Genomic DNA, 18,555 nt, shown 5'->3' with positions numbered 1-18,555 from the left:
TTGAAATTTCTCAGAATCCCTATTGGAAGAGACATCAGAATATATTTTGGTGTCATCAGCAAACTTCTTAGCTGTACACAAAATATCTCCGCCAATGTCATTTATATAGGCAACAAAAAACAAGGGACCCAAAACAGACCCTTGTGGAACCCCAATAGTAACGTCCTGCCAAGAAGAACCACAGCCTTTAATGACCACCCTCTGTTTCCTATTACCAAGCCAATTCTCGATCCAATACAATAAATTCCCATTGACACCCATACTTTTTAGCCTAAGTAAAGGACGCCGGACGACTTTATCAAAGGCCTTTTGGAAATCCAGGAACACAACATTTACAGAATTCTTCCTATTCAGTGAGCTTGTTACATCTTCCATTAACCCAAGAATATTAGTGAGACAACACCTTCTTTGACAAAAGCCATGTTGAGAATCTCTGATCACAGACTGACTACTGAAGTGATTGACAATAGACTTTTCAACAACAGATTCCATGACCTTACAAACAGCACTAGTGAGACTAACGGGCCTATAATTACAGGGCTTAGACTTATCACCCTTCTTGAAAATTGGGGTAATATTAGAAATCTCCAGTACTTAGGAACATAACTTTCATTCATCAATTTACTAAAAACCAATGAGAGTAGAACGCATAAATGGTGTGCAAAAGTCTTCAACAAATACGGATGGATTGCAATTTTAAAAAACGATTAGCTCAAAGTTCATTTTGATGATGGCAATTATTATATGTAACTCACCTCTTTTTTACCTGGCAAGTCAATATAGTATCCAAGTTCCATATGTGTATACTTGGAAGGCGAATCCTGGCTACAAGCAGCATAGACTTGGATCTTCTTAAATTCAACATCTTTATCATCAATCCGACATGTCTCCCATGAAAAGCTTTCAACCCAGATTACGCAGTTTGTTTCATTCAGTTGATATAAAGCATTAAGTTTTGGTCTCCACATTGGCTTAGTCCCTACCAAAATAAACAATTGCTGAATCATATGGTTGGTACTATCAATTATTTTGTCTTCTTTTCAAGCAGCACTTTCCAAGATGGCATAAAACACACTGTAAGTTTTCCCAACGAAGTATTAACACATCCAGCTAGTGATATGGGAATCACTGCAACATTGTTATTTGCTATGAAGGTATTGCAATCCTGATGTTAAGTTGTGGAGCAATGGGGGAGTTCTGTGTTGACGGTGTGCAGCCATTGTGGTAGTTGATATCCCGTTTGGAATTATGTGGGTATTATCTATCTTGATATTAAGTAGACCAGTTTATATTTTTACCAGATTATGGCTTTTGGGCTGTTTCTATGGATCGGCATGTGGTATGAGACTTATCCCGGGATTGTGATGAAATGATGTAACACATGCGATATTTTGTTTCAATATGTCTGGGTTAACTGTAAAGCTACCTCTTTGGATTTGTTTTGTGTTTTGTCTTCATTCTCTGGCCAATTAAAATAAAACATCTAAGGTCAAGAATCCTTAACCGGCTTGCCCGAGCTACCCAAAGAGGAAAGCGTTACAGTATTAACATTTATGATGTGATAACTGTTTTAACCTGATTAGTCCTGAAAGGAATCAGCATTGATAAAGTGGACAGACGACTGTCGTACACACTGGCTTAATAAGGTGGCATGACAACAAGTACATTTGCTGTGATCAGTTCTGTATTTACCACAGTTTCCATGCTATGAAGACTGCTATACATATAAATAAGACTTTGAAAATAACAAAGACAACTAATTTCAATCAATGACAGGTGAGCACCAAATACACTTTGTTGTCAATCGCTAAATACCATAAAACGACACCAATGCTCATGTGGGTTGTGATTTTCTGTTTTTTAAGTTTCCCTAAGATAAGATAAGATAAGATAAGATAAGATAAGATAAGATAAGATAAGATGTACCTTGAGCATGGTGACTACTGAATACCAGAGCTTTGCATTCAACAGGGTTCTTCAACTTGAGACAGTGAGGCAGGGTAAGCTTTGCAGGATGATGCAACATTAAGTTATCTGGAAGCAGTTCCACTACCACTGTTGTGTTACTGGTAAATGATGATTTAGACTCTTCTTGAATATAGTTTGGAATGATTTTCATCTCGATCAGGCATTTCCCGTCAATAGCACCAGGAGGAATATCTAGTCTAACACCAGTCTCTGGTATCTCTAGAATTCTACCTTCTTTGTCAACCACGGCTTTTACACTAAGAGCCGTTTCCACATAAGAATCTTTTGATAATAATGCATAGAGAGAAATATGTTATGTAAACAACTGGCAGATTAGGACTTAAAAATCCTCAACTCAATCAATGTTAAGTTTATAGCTAATACATCTGACAGTGCTCTCGCATAGTACAATCCGTCATTGGAGTCAAAGAACACTATGATCTTAAGTCTGTTTGGTGTTCCTAGCTCTATATCCTTTGCTCCGTAGTCCATTGCTCAAGGTCTGTACTATTTGACCTTGCTTAGCAACAATATGTTTCCTGTGAGCTGCTTCATATCCCATATTGGAAGCAGTTACTTCAAAACGCAAAGGTGATAAACATGTGTGTTTAGCTTTAAGTTTTTCAGGTATTGTATTTTCAGATATCACCCTGCATGATAGAATGAAATACTTGGTCATTCCTACAACATACTATATTATCTGTGAAATTGTGAATACCATGTAAATAAAATACAGTGCTTCATGTAAGCAGTCTCAGTTCCTGTCTCTGTGAGTCTCAATATACTGATACAGCTTAAAACATTCTCATCTCGTATAGACCTTTACTAAGATCATGATAGTAATGTACACATTCCCAACATATCTTAAAACTAGGCAGATAGCTGTGTATAAATTTGATATTAACTTCAGGATTCTAGGACATGATGAGTTCATTCACTATACTGCCATATCATTAACTGTTAATTATGATTAACATTTCACATACATACTCTTCATAATCTTGTACCACCAAACGGTTTGAATATGTAAAAGCTGACCAACATTTACGGCAAATTTTGATAGATTTCTACTGTGATAGTTACTTTTTTCTAAGCAATTTGTTAGACACCCTTCAAAGATGGACACACAACTGTATTAAAATAGTGAGACCAAATGAATATATCCGACTACTGCCAAATAGCTAATTTGCATATAAATGTTTACATGATTGTTGTTGCAATTAACATGAAAATCTCAGACCTCTTTCAATGCATTGTTGACAGAAGTCATGTATAAGGAGAACTAACTTGATATTCATTTTGTTTCAAACATATCAACGTTATATAAAATAGTCAGAGAATTAAAGGTATGCATAACATAACACAGGTTGTAGGCTGTATCATAGAAATGCTCCTTTCAAGGGTAATAACCTGCATATAGAATTGGTATGTTTTTATGCAGTTCTAAAATCGCGTTGTAAGAAGTAAACGTTAAGCTCCTTTACAACTTAATGTTCTTTACAGCTACTTGCTAACTGACAATCTGCAGATTGCTTTACTTCTCATACTTCAATGCAAAATTGCTTCGAGACATACGTAAGTTTATTGCAGAATAAATAAGTTTTTATAATTAATGTTTAATGTTCTTTCTACGCTGATATCCTTTTATATTTAATTTGGCTGGATGAAATTTCCATCTGCTTAGAGTAAATACAAACGACGAAATACATAATCTTTGTTACTGATCTCATGTTTGTTGTCTTTGACTTACCTACAGTCGTTCCACATTGTTCCGTATTAAGAAGATAATCGGACAGGTCCTTTCGATTAGTTGCTATTAGAGCGTCTCTCAGTGTTTTGTTTGTTGCTTTCATCCCATGTTTCCGTTTCCATAGTAGCAACATCTGGTAAACCACTTCCTTTTGTCCCTTAATTTTGTTATCTGCCTCTATGTTGTCAAGCTCTGTCTCATCAAGCTTCAGAATTCTTCCCACATCCGGCCATTCTTTGAACAAGTTTTCTGACAAGTCCTTCAAATAACCATAAAACCAAATTTTTCATCGTTCTGATGCTATTTCACGATGCCAATTGAAATTGAGATAATCTATATAAGAACCTCAGTATACGGTCAAAAGCTAGAACAATAATGAGGCAAATGCTCATATCATATACTTTTAATGAAATTGAGTTGTGTAATTGCCAGTTAAAAGGGCTAATGTTTATTAATGGTTTTCTTCTGCCCCACCAATTCATTAATATGACTGACAGTAATAAGCTATCATTATCCATGGACAAAACAGCAATTTTGTGTGAACAGTGTGATTGTGAAACAAATAGTTACAGATTTGCCACACATTTGTCACACAGGTGTTCCCTGGAAAAAATTGGAAAACTCAGAAAAAGGGTTGACACAAGGGTTGCAAAATTAATTACAAATATCGCAGATTCATGTGGGGACAAAATTGGGAAGCCATTATATCATTCAAGTCAATCCCAACAAACCGAACATAGTTCCTAGCAATAATCTTAAACTTACTATGATTCCTTTATTGTGTGATATGTTTTGTGGGACAACAAACTAAAGCAACATTCTTCTTTTCAAGAGTACAATCCAAACTCTCTAGACCGTTGGTAAAATCAGAGCCTTTTATGCCAGGTACGGAATACATCAGTCATTCACAAGCTACCAATACCACTGTCTTATTAGCACAGTCTGTAACCTTATTGTTCAGTTAAGTATGCCAGTGGCTCCTGCAGCAATATTAATGGTAATTGATAATACGTCAGATGCACACCGTCCTTCTTTACACATTCAATGCAATGCTAAAATCAGCAACCTTGCGAGGTACTTACTACAGGATTGTAGTTGTCAATTAGATGTAACCTTATGCGCGTGTTTCAGACATCAAAATATGGCAAAATGCCTCAAAACTGGTTTCTGAAATGATTTTTGGCTACAAAAATGAATAGCTTTTTCAAACAACTTCATGTACTATCTGCTGATAAACTTTCAACAGAGTTTTCCAATCTGGTAGCAGAAGCACAAAAACATGTTGCCAGTAAGCATCACAATATTTCAAGTATTGAGATAAAAAGTAACATAAAATTCCTTTTACCATTTGCATAATTGATTTCATTCCAACAATTTCATATTAAACACAAACACATAAACACTTACTAATAATACAAACATGCCAAATATGAATGATGACAAACATGTACGTGGCAATGTTATATGTTTACAGTATGCCTCACCTTCTAGTTAATATGCATGATATTACTTCTTAAAACAATAGGAAGCATATGGGGCAACTATATATGTATACTTCTTGATAATGTGTTGGGTGTTTTTATTGTTAAATTGGGAACAACACGCAAACCGAATTAAGCAATTACAACTTTCAGTAATGTCTTAATGTCGGTCTGTAATCACGTAGTGAAAAAAGGCAGTTATCAGTCACGACTCTTTCAGTTTAGGCACCAGTCTGTATCAGTTAGAAATCACAGATTTAGAGAGATATTGGTCAAAAGTCATCAATCACACTTGGAAGTTCTCACTCACTAATACTTACCTGCAAAGTTTCATTTGTTACTTCGCTATGTATAGCCATTGCTTCAGCTCCTGCTCGGCTACCTTCGGCTTCTCCTCTAGTTGCTTGATGAGATGGCAAAGAAGGATCCTGCGAGAAAGAAATGGAAAATGAGTAGAGAACAATAAAGCTCATATGATTCATATCTAGGGCGAATGTTTAAGCTGGTTTATGGAACATTATCTTTGTATAGTATGTCATTATGCAATGTAAAGGAATTTTCAAGCATAATTTTGTATTACTATGTAGATTCATAACACATAAATCAGCTGATCCTGGGTACGACTTCTTAATAGAATGACAAACAGAATGTAATTAATTGCACACTGTTCGTTATAAATAACGAAATCACAGTCATCTTGATGATGCTTGCACTTATTTTTCTTTCACATGCAGAGTGTAATGGTCCGCAACTGAAATATAGCTTACAAAGACTAGGCTTATGTGTCTAGTAAAGGCTTATGTGTGAATAAAAGTTCTTGCGCTTCAGTGAACTTGAGTTTCAGTGAAATGTTTTTTTTTTTCAGGCATCATTATTCTGATATATGATGTGAATATTATTTTTGTATCACTAACTGTATCACGTATTCATAGTGTGGTAAGCCATAGATGTATATATTCATGAACGTGTACACACCATAATGAAGATGATTATCTATTGACATTGTGTGACAACATATAAAGGAAGGTACCATGAAGCAGGTATCATGCTGACAAAGTCTAGGAAGTGACATAGTATAAACAATATATTTATGCATGAATATCAGTGAGAGTTTATGATATCATAAAATCTATATACTTACATAGAATTATCCAAGTACATGTATAATGCAAATTAGACATACTATTTCGGAGGTATCTGATAAAGAATGTAATGTTCACTGATTAATATTCATTATATGCACACACAAACAACACGGTTGATTGTATGAATGAAGTGTAGCACCAGATATGCCAAGAATGAAACCAGGGAACATTTGGTTCATGTCTTGTATTTCAAAGCCATTTCTAGCAATTTCATGAATATAATGACTTAGAGTTGGAGACGTCATAAACATGTATTTGATATTCAGCAACATCACCATACCAGTGTGAACCAAATGTTACGTTTAGCCCCACACACTCTTATATATTCATGAGATGAGAAACAATAGGGTGTATTTATTCACTAGGGACCATGTATCTTCCATGAATCATATTGATTTACTTGTGGTTGTTGAGATAGCATGTTTACAAGCTGCTTTTGACAATTTCCCATTAAGCTCCAACTACCATGAATATTAACAAGGTGAAAAGTGTTGTTGAAAAGAACAGGTACATACTCTGCATTAACATCAACATACCAACTATAAACATAATTGGACATACGGTTGCAGTCAAATATATCTTATGCAAGTTCCCACACGCTGTTATCGTGATTACTAGCATTTCATACTTGTCAAGCTAACAGGAGAAAGACGGTTTAGCATTAGTTACGTGAGACTATGTTAATCGTATTCTTAAATATCACTACTGTTAAAGATATGTTTTCGTCGACTGCTTGAAAGATTCAAATTTATCTTCATGCACTCAGTGTCAACAACAAGGGGGGCATTTTCCCCACCCCTTGTTATGATACTCCCCCCACTTATGATACTTGCCCCCTCTATTAGACCTCCAAGTCAGCTGTAAACAAAAATGAATTTCTCTTCTACCCACTTTTTATTCTTTGGGTAATATTAGGCAGGATCTCTTCCCCTTGGACCCCACAGGGCCTTGAAATATATTCCTATGGAATAGCAATGTCTGGAATGTATTTCTGTTCTTAAGTTAAAATAGCAACAAGAAACGGTCTGAAATCTTTTCAGCTTCTGGTCTTGAAACACCCCAAATGGTGCTTAAATCCCGCTTTCCAACAACTTCTGGGTGTTTCTCCCACTGCCCCACCCCCAACCCATCAGGGCTTTGATATGCATTCCATAGACATTGACTTCTCTCTCTCACATATATTTTGTGCTTTTAATTTGCTGTTAAAAACGTAACTCAGCTAGTCACTGCAGTCAATATGCAAAAATTCAAGTTTGCCTCTAGATCAATCAACATTCCTCAATAAAAATGATGGATGTATGACCTCTTATATGCCACAAATCTTTTCCACACTATTTAACTTAATGCAAAATAGAAATTATAATAAAATACAATTTAGTTCACTGATGTAGCTGCGGCAGGTTAGGACATGTTCTCAAGCCCCTTAAGTTTTCCTGTTATGTGCACTTAACACAGGTCCTCTTTTACACTTCAAAATTCTCTCCAACCTTTGTTGCCTCCCACACCCCACTTGTCCCTCTACTTTGGAATTTCTGGTGCAGCCTCTGCATGCACTGTATATAGACATTTTAGAAAATTCCATTAACTTAATAATTCAACTTATTATTATAATATCAGCACGACACATTATTAATATAAAAGATTTATGTAAGGTCATGATATTATGAAACAAACAACATGTTTATCTTCAAATATTTGTCTATTCACAGTATAAATACAATGAACTCATCATCTGGAACTTAAGTTAGTCTACATAGTCATATAAGGCCTCAAAACATAGTCAATAATAAACAGTTGAATAGTACAATAACATTTCTTCCAGATTTATGAAATAACATGCGCATAGACTTGTGGTCAATCCTATAATATATACGACGAATGAGTGTCAAATTTCAAAAAGGTGTGCCTCTCAGTAGCACAAAGTTTGCTACAATTGCAATACACATCAAAATAGTTGTAAGAATTAGATATGTGCTTCAAACAAAATGGAACTGGATCAATGATGACACAGTGGAATGTCATTCCAACTTTGATTTGATTTCACCAATGTGCGATGTACTGCCCTGTCAAAGATTAAGCTAATTTCCTGGATACAATTACTGATACAATTAAGCTGGACATGCCATTAGCAATCTTGTCACAAAAAATTATCTCATTAGAATCAGTGATCCTAAGGCAACATAGCAGTCATTTTTCAGCATTATCCCGTTTCTCGTCACCTTACAGACTCATAATTACTTATTTGATTTGTTGTTTTAAATTTTGCTAACATTTTTCTTTATTGTAGTTTACTGCATAGTTTATATGCTGCATCCATTTTCATTTTCAGCAATCCTTTCACCTTCAACGTCATTTTATTTCACTGCCCATTGTACTAATTGTACCCCATTCATTGTCCAGTGTCCCAAAAAGCTTGATAAATCTGTGTGAAAAATGTCTGTTTGATCTGTTTTCCTCCCTTTTCCTTTATGTCTGCGTTAGAAGATCCTTCAGATGCTCTAAGTTTCATGTACTTATTATTTTAGAAATTATAAGAAAAATTATATCTACAAGGTCCACTTCTTATGTGTGATGTCACTTTAGAAGATAATTTTTGATATGTTTATATGATCTGGACAATCCATATATTCCCGACAGGTCTTATTACATTGTGTAACATTTCAAAAGTGAGTCATGATTCTATTGTATACCGATGATTATGTATGTAAAAGGCTAAAGCGCCCTCCATCGAGATGGACCGATAAGCCAAACCATTACTGAGAACGGTTAATATATACGGCCAAAGAACCGGCCTGAATCGTAGCCATCCGTCTCGTCCATTATCTACCTACATAGCAAATTCCTAACTTACCTTTCCTTTGCTTGGAACATCGTTGCGTTTGTCTTCTTGTTGTTCCACTGTTTTATTTGTTTCGTCTTTGTTGATGGAGAAAAGTGATATAAACATTTATAGGAATTGAGCACAAAAACAGTTATGGAAGACATTATATCATCAGCTGTACCAATCTTTCATGCAATATATAAAACATCATCAACCATCCCAACGACAAAAAAAGTCTCAGAAGACTAGGTTTGTCCTGAAGTTTTCAAAAGTTGACTGAACCTTTAGTAAGTATAATGCCAGCCTCCATAGTTTGTTCCAAGTATGGTCAATAAGAACACAGGTATATTATTGTGATGTTAGTAAAAATTAATGAAAGGACAGGGCTTGTAGGACGATCAGGGCAAAGAACGTCAACAAAACTGAGGATGAAAACCTTTATTAATCAGCAGTGTTCCAGTTCCAGCCGTGACTATGTATGCCTGCTTCAATTGTGGTTACAGGTGATTGTATGTACTTCAGCACTTGTTCTAGATTACAGGTATTGTATTGACGATAACAAAGAAAACCTTGTTCATTACACATTTTAAGTTTTAACATGATTGTTCCTATTAATACCAGAAAACTCACCAGAGGTTGGTTTCAGTGATAGTGATGTTGATGACAACCTCCCCGGTACTCTAAATTGCATCTAAATGAAGATTTCATCAGACAAGAAAAGACAACAATACATATGGTGAAAAATCATACAAACCTGATAGAAACTACATCATGAACCACAAATCAAAGACAATTTGCGTTGCATTGTTATGTTCATGTAAAGAGTTTGCTGATGTAGGTCAACTCAAAAAATTTAATCAGAATTAGAAGACCACAAAATTCAATCTCCAATTGCCAGTATATCGACATATTTTTATAATCACATATCGCCAAGGATCTTACAATATACAACAAAATGACCCAAATCCAGACCAAACAGCTTTCTGACTTTGGCTAAAAAGTCATATGGATGTTTTATATAATAAGGGATATTTTCCCGTTGAGCTTTAAAATAAATTAGATACATCACAGCCCTTTAAGAACTGTTACTATGGAAGGAAGCTCATGGCATTATATTATTCATAGTATAAATATTTTGGTAGTTTACAACTTTCCTTAAAAAGAAACTTTTAGCATATATCGCAGAGAATTGGGTAAAATACTGCAGACAGCAAAGATAACATATGTGACAAGACATAGGTTGTGAAAGTCCCCCAATACAAGAGCATCAATTATCTGATATATATTTCATCTTCTGACTGCTGTATACAGTGTTCCAGATTATTTAAGACCTTTGCAGAATATTTTGCCTTTAAAGGAGTATGAACATAAAAAGTATGAAACTCATCAAAGGTGAATTTCATGGGTACAAATTTCAGTTTTTAAATTTTGACCATTGCTGACATTAGTATGACATATGATCCTTGACAAAACTATAACAAGGATAGAATTCATAAAGGGGTACATACCTACTGTACCAAGTATGAGATTCACTGGCACTGTTAATTATATTGTCCAATGGTGACCTTAAACTGTCTTTACCTAATTCTATAACGAGCAGCCAAGAATTCACTAGGAACATCTACAAACCAAGCATGACATTCAGCAAACCTTTAATTATTAAGTAAGGTTGGTTTGAAATGTTGCATTCTTCAGTTCTCCATTAACATTTTATCTCCACTAAAACATACTAAAAAATACGATTCAGATGACCTCTGACTACCACAATCATGAAAACAGCCAACAGCTTTCCCAGAGAAATTTTGATGCGATGCTTAAAATTCCACGATGGTTAATTATGTTTTAGCAGGCATATCTCATTCACACACACACGCACACACAAGAATCACATATACTTGTTTACACTTTGTTAAGGCATAAACCAGAAAGCCAAGAGCTGAGATATTCCATGCCACGTTTACATGAGTGTTTCAGAACGTTTACTGACTTCCGTACACAGACAGTTTTTATACTAAAAAGGCTGGATCCACACACCATGTGTGAAGTTCATCCAATCTTTACTTTTGGAGCTAATATTGTCACCATGAGTGACATTTGACTACTCAATATGGTTGAGCCACATACAACGTGTAAAGCTCGTCAAAGCTATCCTTTGACTTTTGGAGTTATCAAAATTACAATAATTTGAGATTTGACATTTACTGATTGAAATTTCCCAATAACTAAAGCAACCAAGAACTTACTGAGGGGCACCCACACACCACCTATGTGATTCGTCTGGCCAGATTAATTGAGTCTGCTTGTTTACATTGTCAGATTTTGCCTCCTGTTGACCTCACTTGACCTTTGACGACCTCTACCAAAGCTGCTTTATGGAGCACCTACCACCCAAGTATGACATTTATCAATGCTATTGATGTCCAGTAGCTTGTTTAAAATGTTCCATATTTTGCCCACATGTGAACTCAAATGACATTTGACATGGCAAATAAACTAAAGCAGCCCAGAGCTCTGTAACGGTTATCAACATACATAGTTTGAATTTCGTGGACCACACGCTTGGTGAGTTATTGTGTTTACGAGATTGTGTTTACAAACTTGCTTTCCAATAAATTAGCTACATCCGAGGACATTTCCCTTTATTCCAGCCCCTTGTCTGGACAACGGATGACTTTTGTCCACTATTGGTTGACTACTAGTGACACACATTTATTTTCCCATGTCACCACTTTTTAGGCCGAGACATACATACACGCCATCACTACGTCGTAGGTTCCTTTTGCCTTCAATAGAGCTAAAGGAGTTTTTGCTGGTTAAGCAAAGGAATATCAGAGAACAATCTGAAATGAATGATAGTAATTTAAAAAAAAAAGATAATGCATCTCACCATCCATTTTCCAGTTGTCAAATTTAATGTGTGAATTAGGTTTGCTCCAATGATCCATTCAACTGAAATGAAAATAGATAACAATAAGACACTCAGCCACTGTCACATGGAATATTTTATTGAACACATTTTTGTATACGTTGCCACATTTCTCTGTTTTGAGGATAAAAAAACATTTCAAAGTTACAGGTTATAGTGGCACTAATTCTTATCATATAAATTGCATCTCGATCAACATAGTGATTACCACAACGTTTTGCACTAATATCAGGGTTGGGTTTTGACCGGTCAAAACCTGTTTTGACCACAAAGCGGTTTAAACCTGGTTTAAACCGGTCAAAACTAGGTTTTAGCCGGTCAAAACTCGGTCAAAGCCGGTCAAAATTATTCGTAAGCCCCCGACAAAGTTCTGCAGACGATCTTGAGTAGTGTGAAGTACAATGCAACATTGGAGTGTTCATAATATCTGTTCTAAGGTATTCTTTCCATTTGGTTGTTTCTCTTCCCAAGAATCAGTATGAAATTATATACAAAAATGTGAAGCTGATGAAGATGTCACATGTTTGTTCCGACTAGGCTATGCCTCAACTTTAATGTTCTTATGATGTACACCGTACTAGGCCAGGCCTACAGTACTACTCTAGATATTTATTCTCTCAACCACAAAACAGAAAAGCAAGTTAAGTAGCTCAATTGGGAACAAGTGTTGAGAAACAGATGTTTTAAAGTTGGCATTTTTTGAGATGTACAGTACTCTACATCCGACACCAATTGTACCTTTTGACCAAATTTCATTTTTTTTTTGCCAATAGGGGGTTTATACCTGTTAACAAAATTGCCCTGTACTGATAATCAACAGAAATTAGTAAATTAGTTGTTCCAAGTTCAATTGTTTAACTTTAGTTTAACTTTAGACTGTAAATTGGAGTTGTTTCATGGAAATAAAAGTTCTTCAATTTATATATGTGTCAGTAGGCCTACTCTTTAATAATACTGTATATCTGTATTCCACATGTGTCCTTTAAATATTGCTTGATAGGGGCCTACTTGGTTTAGATACTTGCTGTAGATGAAAATCTCTTATTGGGTTGACAAATATGTCAGTTTATGCACAAAATTAGTTTTGAACAGTTTTGACCACTTTTAGGTGGTCAAAACCCCCTGGTTTAAACCAGGTTTTAACCGGGCGGTTTAAAAACCAGCCAACCCTGACTAATATAATTTAAAACATTTCCTCCCTCCTGAACAAATAGAGCACTAATACAGTTAATTAACTGTGCATAATCCATTTCACTGTAGTAATTTATTTTACTCAGCTGATCATGTTCAATCTACTTTACAGCTCCACACTCACACACAAAAATATAACACCTTCTTGAATTGCTGTCTTCACACTTCCTTGTGATGATTGTTATCACTGTTAAGTTCTGTATGAAACGAAGTTTTCGGATGTCAGTTTTTCCAAGCTATTATCATAATCGATCTCGCTTAACTGTTGATACAATTAGTACCATTTTGCGGGCTAAAAGCCTTAAGTTACATTTTTTCAACATGCTTGAGAGAGCTGCGTTTCTTACCACTACGCAGAAGCAGGACTAGATTGAAACAGCTTAACAAATATGTCAGATTTAGATATTGTATCACAACAGAGGAATATATGTTACATCTAATTACCAAGCTCTTGTTATTCATGAAATGGAATACATGTTACCTGAAATGTTTCGGGATTGTAAGTGTTTCAGATCTTTTTCATCTTTTACAGCTACCGGTGGACTTGGTAATAGTAAACTGAGAAAAAAAGTAAAATATACGATAAAATATCTCCCACTTTGCAGATTTTTATTAAGAAAAAGAAACAAATATAATTGTTAGATAAATTAACATAGAAAGAATTACATAGAGGGCATAGGCCCTTAATTTTCAGGAAAATGCTTAGTTTTCTACAATTATATATTATGATAAGTATTGTATTTTTTAAAAAGAGAATTGAGACCAACTCTTGGAATCACCTATTTACACAAGATTTTCATATTGCTGACCTCAAATGACCTTTGATCTCATGTTAAGTAGGGGGCACCTATTAACCTAGTGTACATTTTACAGATACTATAACTGTTAAGTAGGCTTGTTACAAGGTTTTCAGTTTTGGAACTGGTGAACCTAGATTTTTAATGAGCTTTCATCAAAATGAGAGCAGTTGAGCTTACCAATTAAGAGTAGAGCTTTAACTGGAAATTTTAAGACAATGAATACTGATATAATGATACTTAAACTTAATAATATGCAGATCAAAAAGACAAATGATGCTTTGTCCACGATAATACTTCTAAGCATCATGGGTGGAAGAGTGCATATAAGGTTACCAGTTTTCCCTAGACATGGTCGAATGAGAATGAGCTAAGCCTGTGGGGAGACAGGTAAGCAAGGAGTGGAGTAAATTATGACTAGGTAATCTCGATGTACCAGACTGTCAGAAAAAGTACTGACGCAGTGGGAAAGACAAACTTTTTACATGGTTCCCCATTGTTCATAAGTATCAAATGCTTGGAGATATTTCTGCTGAATGTTCTTCTATTAGCTCTATACATCACACATTCCAATGATCCTTATTTTCAATATCACATAGAACGAAAGCTTTAGTTTGGTTTGCCAACTTTGAATTAGTCCTCACCGTGCTACTTCAACCTTTTCATTGTTGATAATGAATTTAATGAGATCTTCATAATCTTGTTCAATCAGCTTCTGGTCCCACCGATTCACTTCAATAGCCCTCAGGGTATTCAAAACTCCCAGCGAGACATCAGCCTTCAGAATCAGGGCTCCTTCTGTAATTTTTTCCACAACATCTGAAAGCTTCAGACATTTGATTGGAATCTGGAGAATATTTCACAGATATTGTAGTATGTCAACCTGAAATCAGTACTCAACAATAACAAGTGGAAAACATAAACCTAAAAAAATTAGGAGAGACATTAAGATTAATTTTGTGTGCTATTGAAGATATGAAAATTGTAATATGTGTCATGTAGTGCACAAAATCAGCTATAAGTTTTCTCATGCATCACAATATCCTAAAACAACACTAAGGATTGATTAATAGCCAACCTTTCTTTAATACCATTGATGAAATGTGTACTTTACGATACACTGATCGTGTATATTAAATAGATGGTTCAGCGTATGATAATGTTGTATTGAAAATGATTCACACATCCCAGAATGATCTGCTACTGTATATTCATATTTAATTCTGATATAACCAGAATGAGTACATTAGGTCGATCTTGTACTAAAGATCAAATTTGTTCTCTGGATTGAGAACTACATTTCAAGAGGTACATTTATAAACTTAAACTATCAATATCTTAATATACTACATTTACTTACGTTTTAGCACAAATTGGTGAAAATATACACCTTGAGGTTTGTATCCTACAGATTGATGCTGTACTCGACACTGGAAAATTGAAAGTTGTATTCATGCACACTTCAGATTGTGTCTCACTGATATCGGGATATAAGCAGAGGTTTGCTGTTTATTTGAACTAAGAAAGTTGTATTCACACTTTACCTTTGATCTTGAAGCAAAGGTGAGCATAGAAACCTTTGACCTCAGCAGCAGTCGACTATCTCCAGAGCTGAAGTTGACGGATTCTCTTCTACAGATCTCTGTGACAATTTGTTTGAACTTATGTCCTTTGTAACCATCATACTCAGCAAAACAGAGGCAGATACAGTTCATGATGTAATCAGGAATCTCACCATCTCCTGTTTTTAAGTCTCTCATTAGAAAAGTGGCAATGAAATGAAAGCTGGGTGGACAGATGTGACAAGTGAAGCGCAAGATATAATGGAGATCAGCTGGGTCTATGTTAGCCAGGTGTTTTCTGAACAATTGGTGTTCATTTGATTTGTGACCCCAGAACAGGAGAGCTAAATACTGTGCTGCAAACCACTCTTGGATTAACTTATGAAGGAATTTAACCTGTAAAGAGACGTATTTTGCAGCTTTTCCTTTCTGTAAAGGTTTTGATTTCTTCTCTTGCGATTCCAATATTGGTTTACTCTCTGATTGACTGACAGATGCTGAGAGATCAGGATCAGGGGATACCCCTCTTTTTATCTCTGAAGTAACATTATATGTGTTCAGTGACTCATCAATGATGGAATCAGTCTGGGGAGTTCCATTGGCTGAGTCAGTCTGAAGATTCCTATCAGTGGAATTAAATGGAGTTCCTTCCTCAACAAGAAGTATCCCAGAAACTATCCATGCTTTGCTATTAGTGACACTTCTATCTACAAAGTCTTTCTGCCAAAACAATTGTTGATTTCCTTTACAGAGGCCATTAAATGCAAGTTCCTCTAATGTAATATATGATTTCTGGTCAAACAAATGACTGTGGTTGTCTTCCTCATCCTGCACAGGACACAGAATATCTACAATGGCCTTCACGAAAGGAGTAACCCTGTCAAGTTGACCCTCTTGTAATTTTCCTAATCTATCAATGCTATGTACTAACAACACAAAGAGCAGTGGAACATTACAAAGATCAAGAATAAATGGAACATTATCAATCATTTCCTTTACTTCTTCTTGCCTTTTGACATCATCAGAGTAGACTTTTTCAATGTATTCATCCCTCTCATCCTCACCAAAGCTTCCTATCTTTAACATTGGACCTGGAGGTAGATGCTTGGCATAGTCTGTCCTAGCTGTGATTATAACAATGCAGTTTGACAGTTTCTCCTTTGTCATTACTCTCATGACTTCTGAGGGACTTCCATCTTGGGTTCCACCATTGTATTCTTCTAACCCATCCAATATGAGGTAGACTTTATTCTTACCACTGTTTAGCATAGACTCAATATCCTCTTCTGTGATGGGAATGCCTTTACGCATGTAAAACCTCTTGATAGCTTGAATGATGGTCATGTCATCAACAATTTTCAAGGGCAGATAGATGACCAAGGGGATATTCATAAGCTTTCCACAACACCAGTCATAGGCTAACTGAGAGGAGAGCATTGTCTTGCCGGAGCCTGGCTGTCCTTCCAGAATGATTCGAGTCTCTACTTTTAGTCTTTCATCAGTAAAGATATCTCGGTAGTGCAGCTTACATTTTCGGTCAACTTCTCTGCTAGATATTTTTGAACCAGAATTTGTTAAGACTAAGCGGCTGGCTATAAAGAGATCATTAGATTTCCATTGACAAGACTTCATCCAGGGGACAGGAGTCATGGCTTCAAACCAACTCTTCATCTTCTGTTGTAAGCATTTCAGGAATAAGCTCTCTTTGTCTTTAAAACAAGGAAACAGAAAGCACATTTCAATTTCTATTGAAACAAGTTAAAACGTTTTACAATTTATGACAATATAAAGAATATCTACCATACTAAAAAACAATGTGCTGTTGATATCAATAGTTTGGGCAATCTCGTAACACTGTATCTTTGGTAACATTAATTAACAACTACAGTAGTACAATCTTCATATGTAAAGGAAACTCACTCCTAACACAAACTTAGACACTGTCATTGCTCAAACAAGCTAGTCAGTTTAAAAGTTAATCAGTAATACAAACAGCAATGATAAAAAAAAAGTGTCATACATCCAGACTTGAAACAATTGGAAACGCAGATGTTATAATATTTCATTCATAACATCAGACACTGTTCTCTATCTGCAATTTATTTTCAAAGACTAAACGTACCACTATTGAAAAATCCAAATTTAAAGATTAATTTTCTTTTATTTAGAGACAAGCATTGCACAATGATTGCTGTCATAAATGGAAAGAATTGATACTGTCCTTATTTATTTGTCACTGATCAAGTAGGTCTCCTCCATAATTAGGAGCATTGCTTAATTGTGAAGTCATTTGAGCACACTGCAAACGGCAGCTTCCTGGGACACGACTAAATCATTTCCAAAGGACTAATATCATAACTTTAATTTTACAGGAGAAAGAGCTGTTGGTATAGTCACTGTATGACATCACAGATAACACAGTAGAACAATGCACTCATCATACTAAAGTGAAAACCTGCATTATTATATATCTCTAGAACATACAATGCTATGAAGCTGGGAGTTGCATCAATGTGCTTTAGTTCAAAACACATTTTGACATCTCAGTCTTCATTCTATCCCTAAAATATCCGTATATATATATATTTATATATTTATTATATCCCTTATTTATATAAATATATTATATAAGATATATTATATGAGATATGAAAAAAATATATATATATATTTAAATATGTGTGTAAATATATATATATAAATATATATATTATATAAGATATAAATATATCATATATATAAGATATAAATAGTATATAAGATATAAGGTATAAATATAAGGGTCAATCCATGCCACATCAAAAGATTTTTGGGTCGAAAATGATCGAAATTGCAAATTGGTCGAAAATGCAATCTGGATTTGATTGCTAGGCGGGGCCGTATCCTAGCAACAAAAATCTTTTCAAAAGTTTTT

At 35.2% G+C, this 18,555-nt stretch overlaps 2 protein-coding genes across 2 annotated transcripts in view; one reads left to right on the top strand and one right to left on the bottom strand.

The window, feature by feature from the left end:
* Window positions 1-18,555, top strand: part of LOC139977744 (uncharacterized) — an 831,623-nt gene that overhangs the window by 207,154 nt on the left and 605,914 nt on the right. The gene's annotated exons all lie outside the window — the stretch shown is intronic.
* The window catches only part of LOC139977733 (uncharacterized), a 60,107-nt gene that overhangs the window by 10,072 nt on the left and 31,480 nt on the right, over window positions 1-18,555 (bottom strand). The window contains exons 6-15 of the mRNA XM_071987290.1: window positions 15,624-17,350; window positions 14,724-14,926; window positions 13,764-13,840; window positions 12,053-12,114; window positions 9,796-9,856; window positions 9,196-9,260; window positions 5,520-5,627; window positions 3,719-3,977; window positions 1,927-2,250; window positions 756-979 (exon numbers count right to left, since the gene is read on the bottom strand). Of these exons, the coding sequence (XP_071843391.1) occupies window positions 756-979; window positions 1,927-2,250; window positions 3,719-3,977; window positions 5,520-5,627; window positions 9,196-9,260; window positions 9,796-9,856; window positions 12,053-12,114; window positions 13,764-13,840; window positions 14,724-14,926; window positions 15,624-17,350 (3,110 nt within the window). The remainder of the gene's footprint in view (window positions 1-755; window positions 980-1,926; window positions 2,251-3,718; window positions 3,978-5,519; window positions 5,628-9,195; window positions 9,261-9,795; window positions 9,857-12,052; window positions 12,115-13,763; window positions 13,841-14,723; window positions 14,927-15,623; window positions 17,351-18,555) is intronic.

The sequence above is a fragment of the Apostichopus japonicus genome, chromosome 12 (genome assembly GCF_037975245.1).
Source record: "Apostichopus japonicus isolate 1M-3 chromosome 12, ASM3797524v1, whole genome shotgun sequence".
NCBI lineage: Eukaryota > Metazoa > Echinodermata > Holothuroidea > Aspidochirotida > Stichopodidae > Apostichopus > Apostichopus japonicus.
Note: the sequence above shows the minus strand (reverse complement) of the source record. Positions and strands in the feature narration are given on the sequence as shown.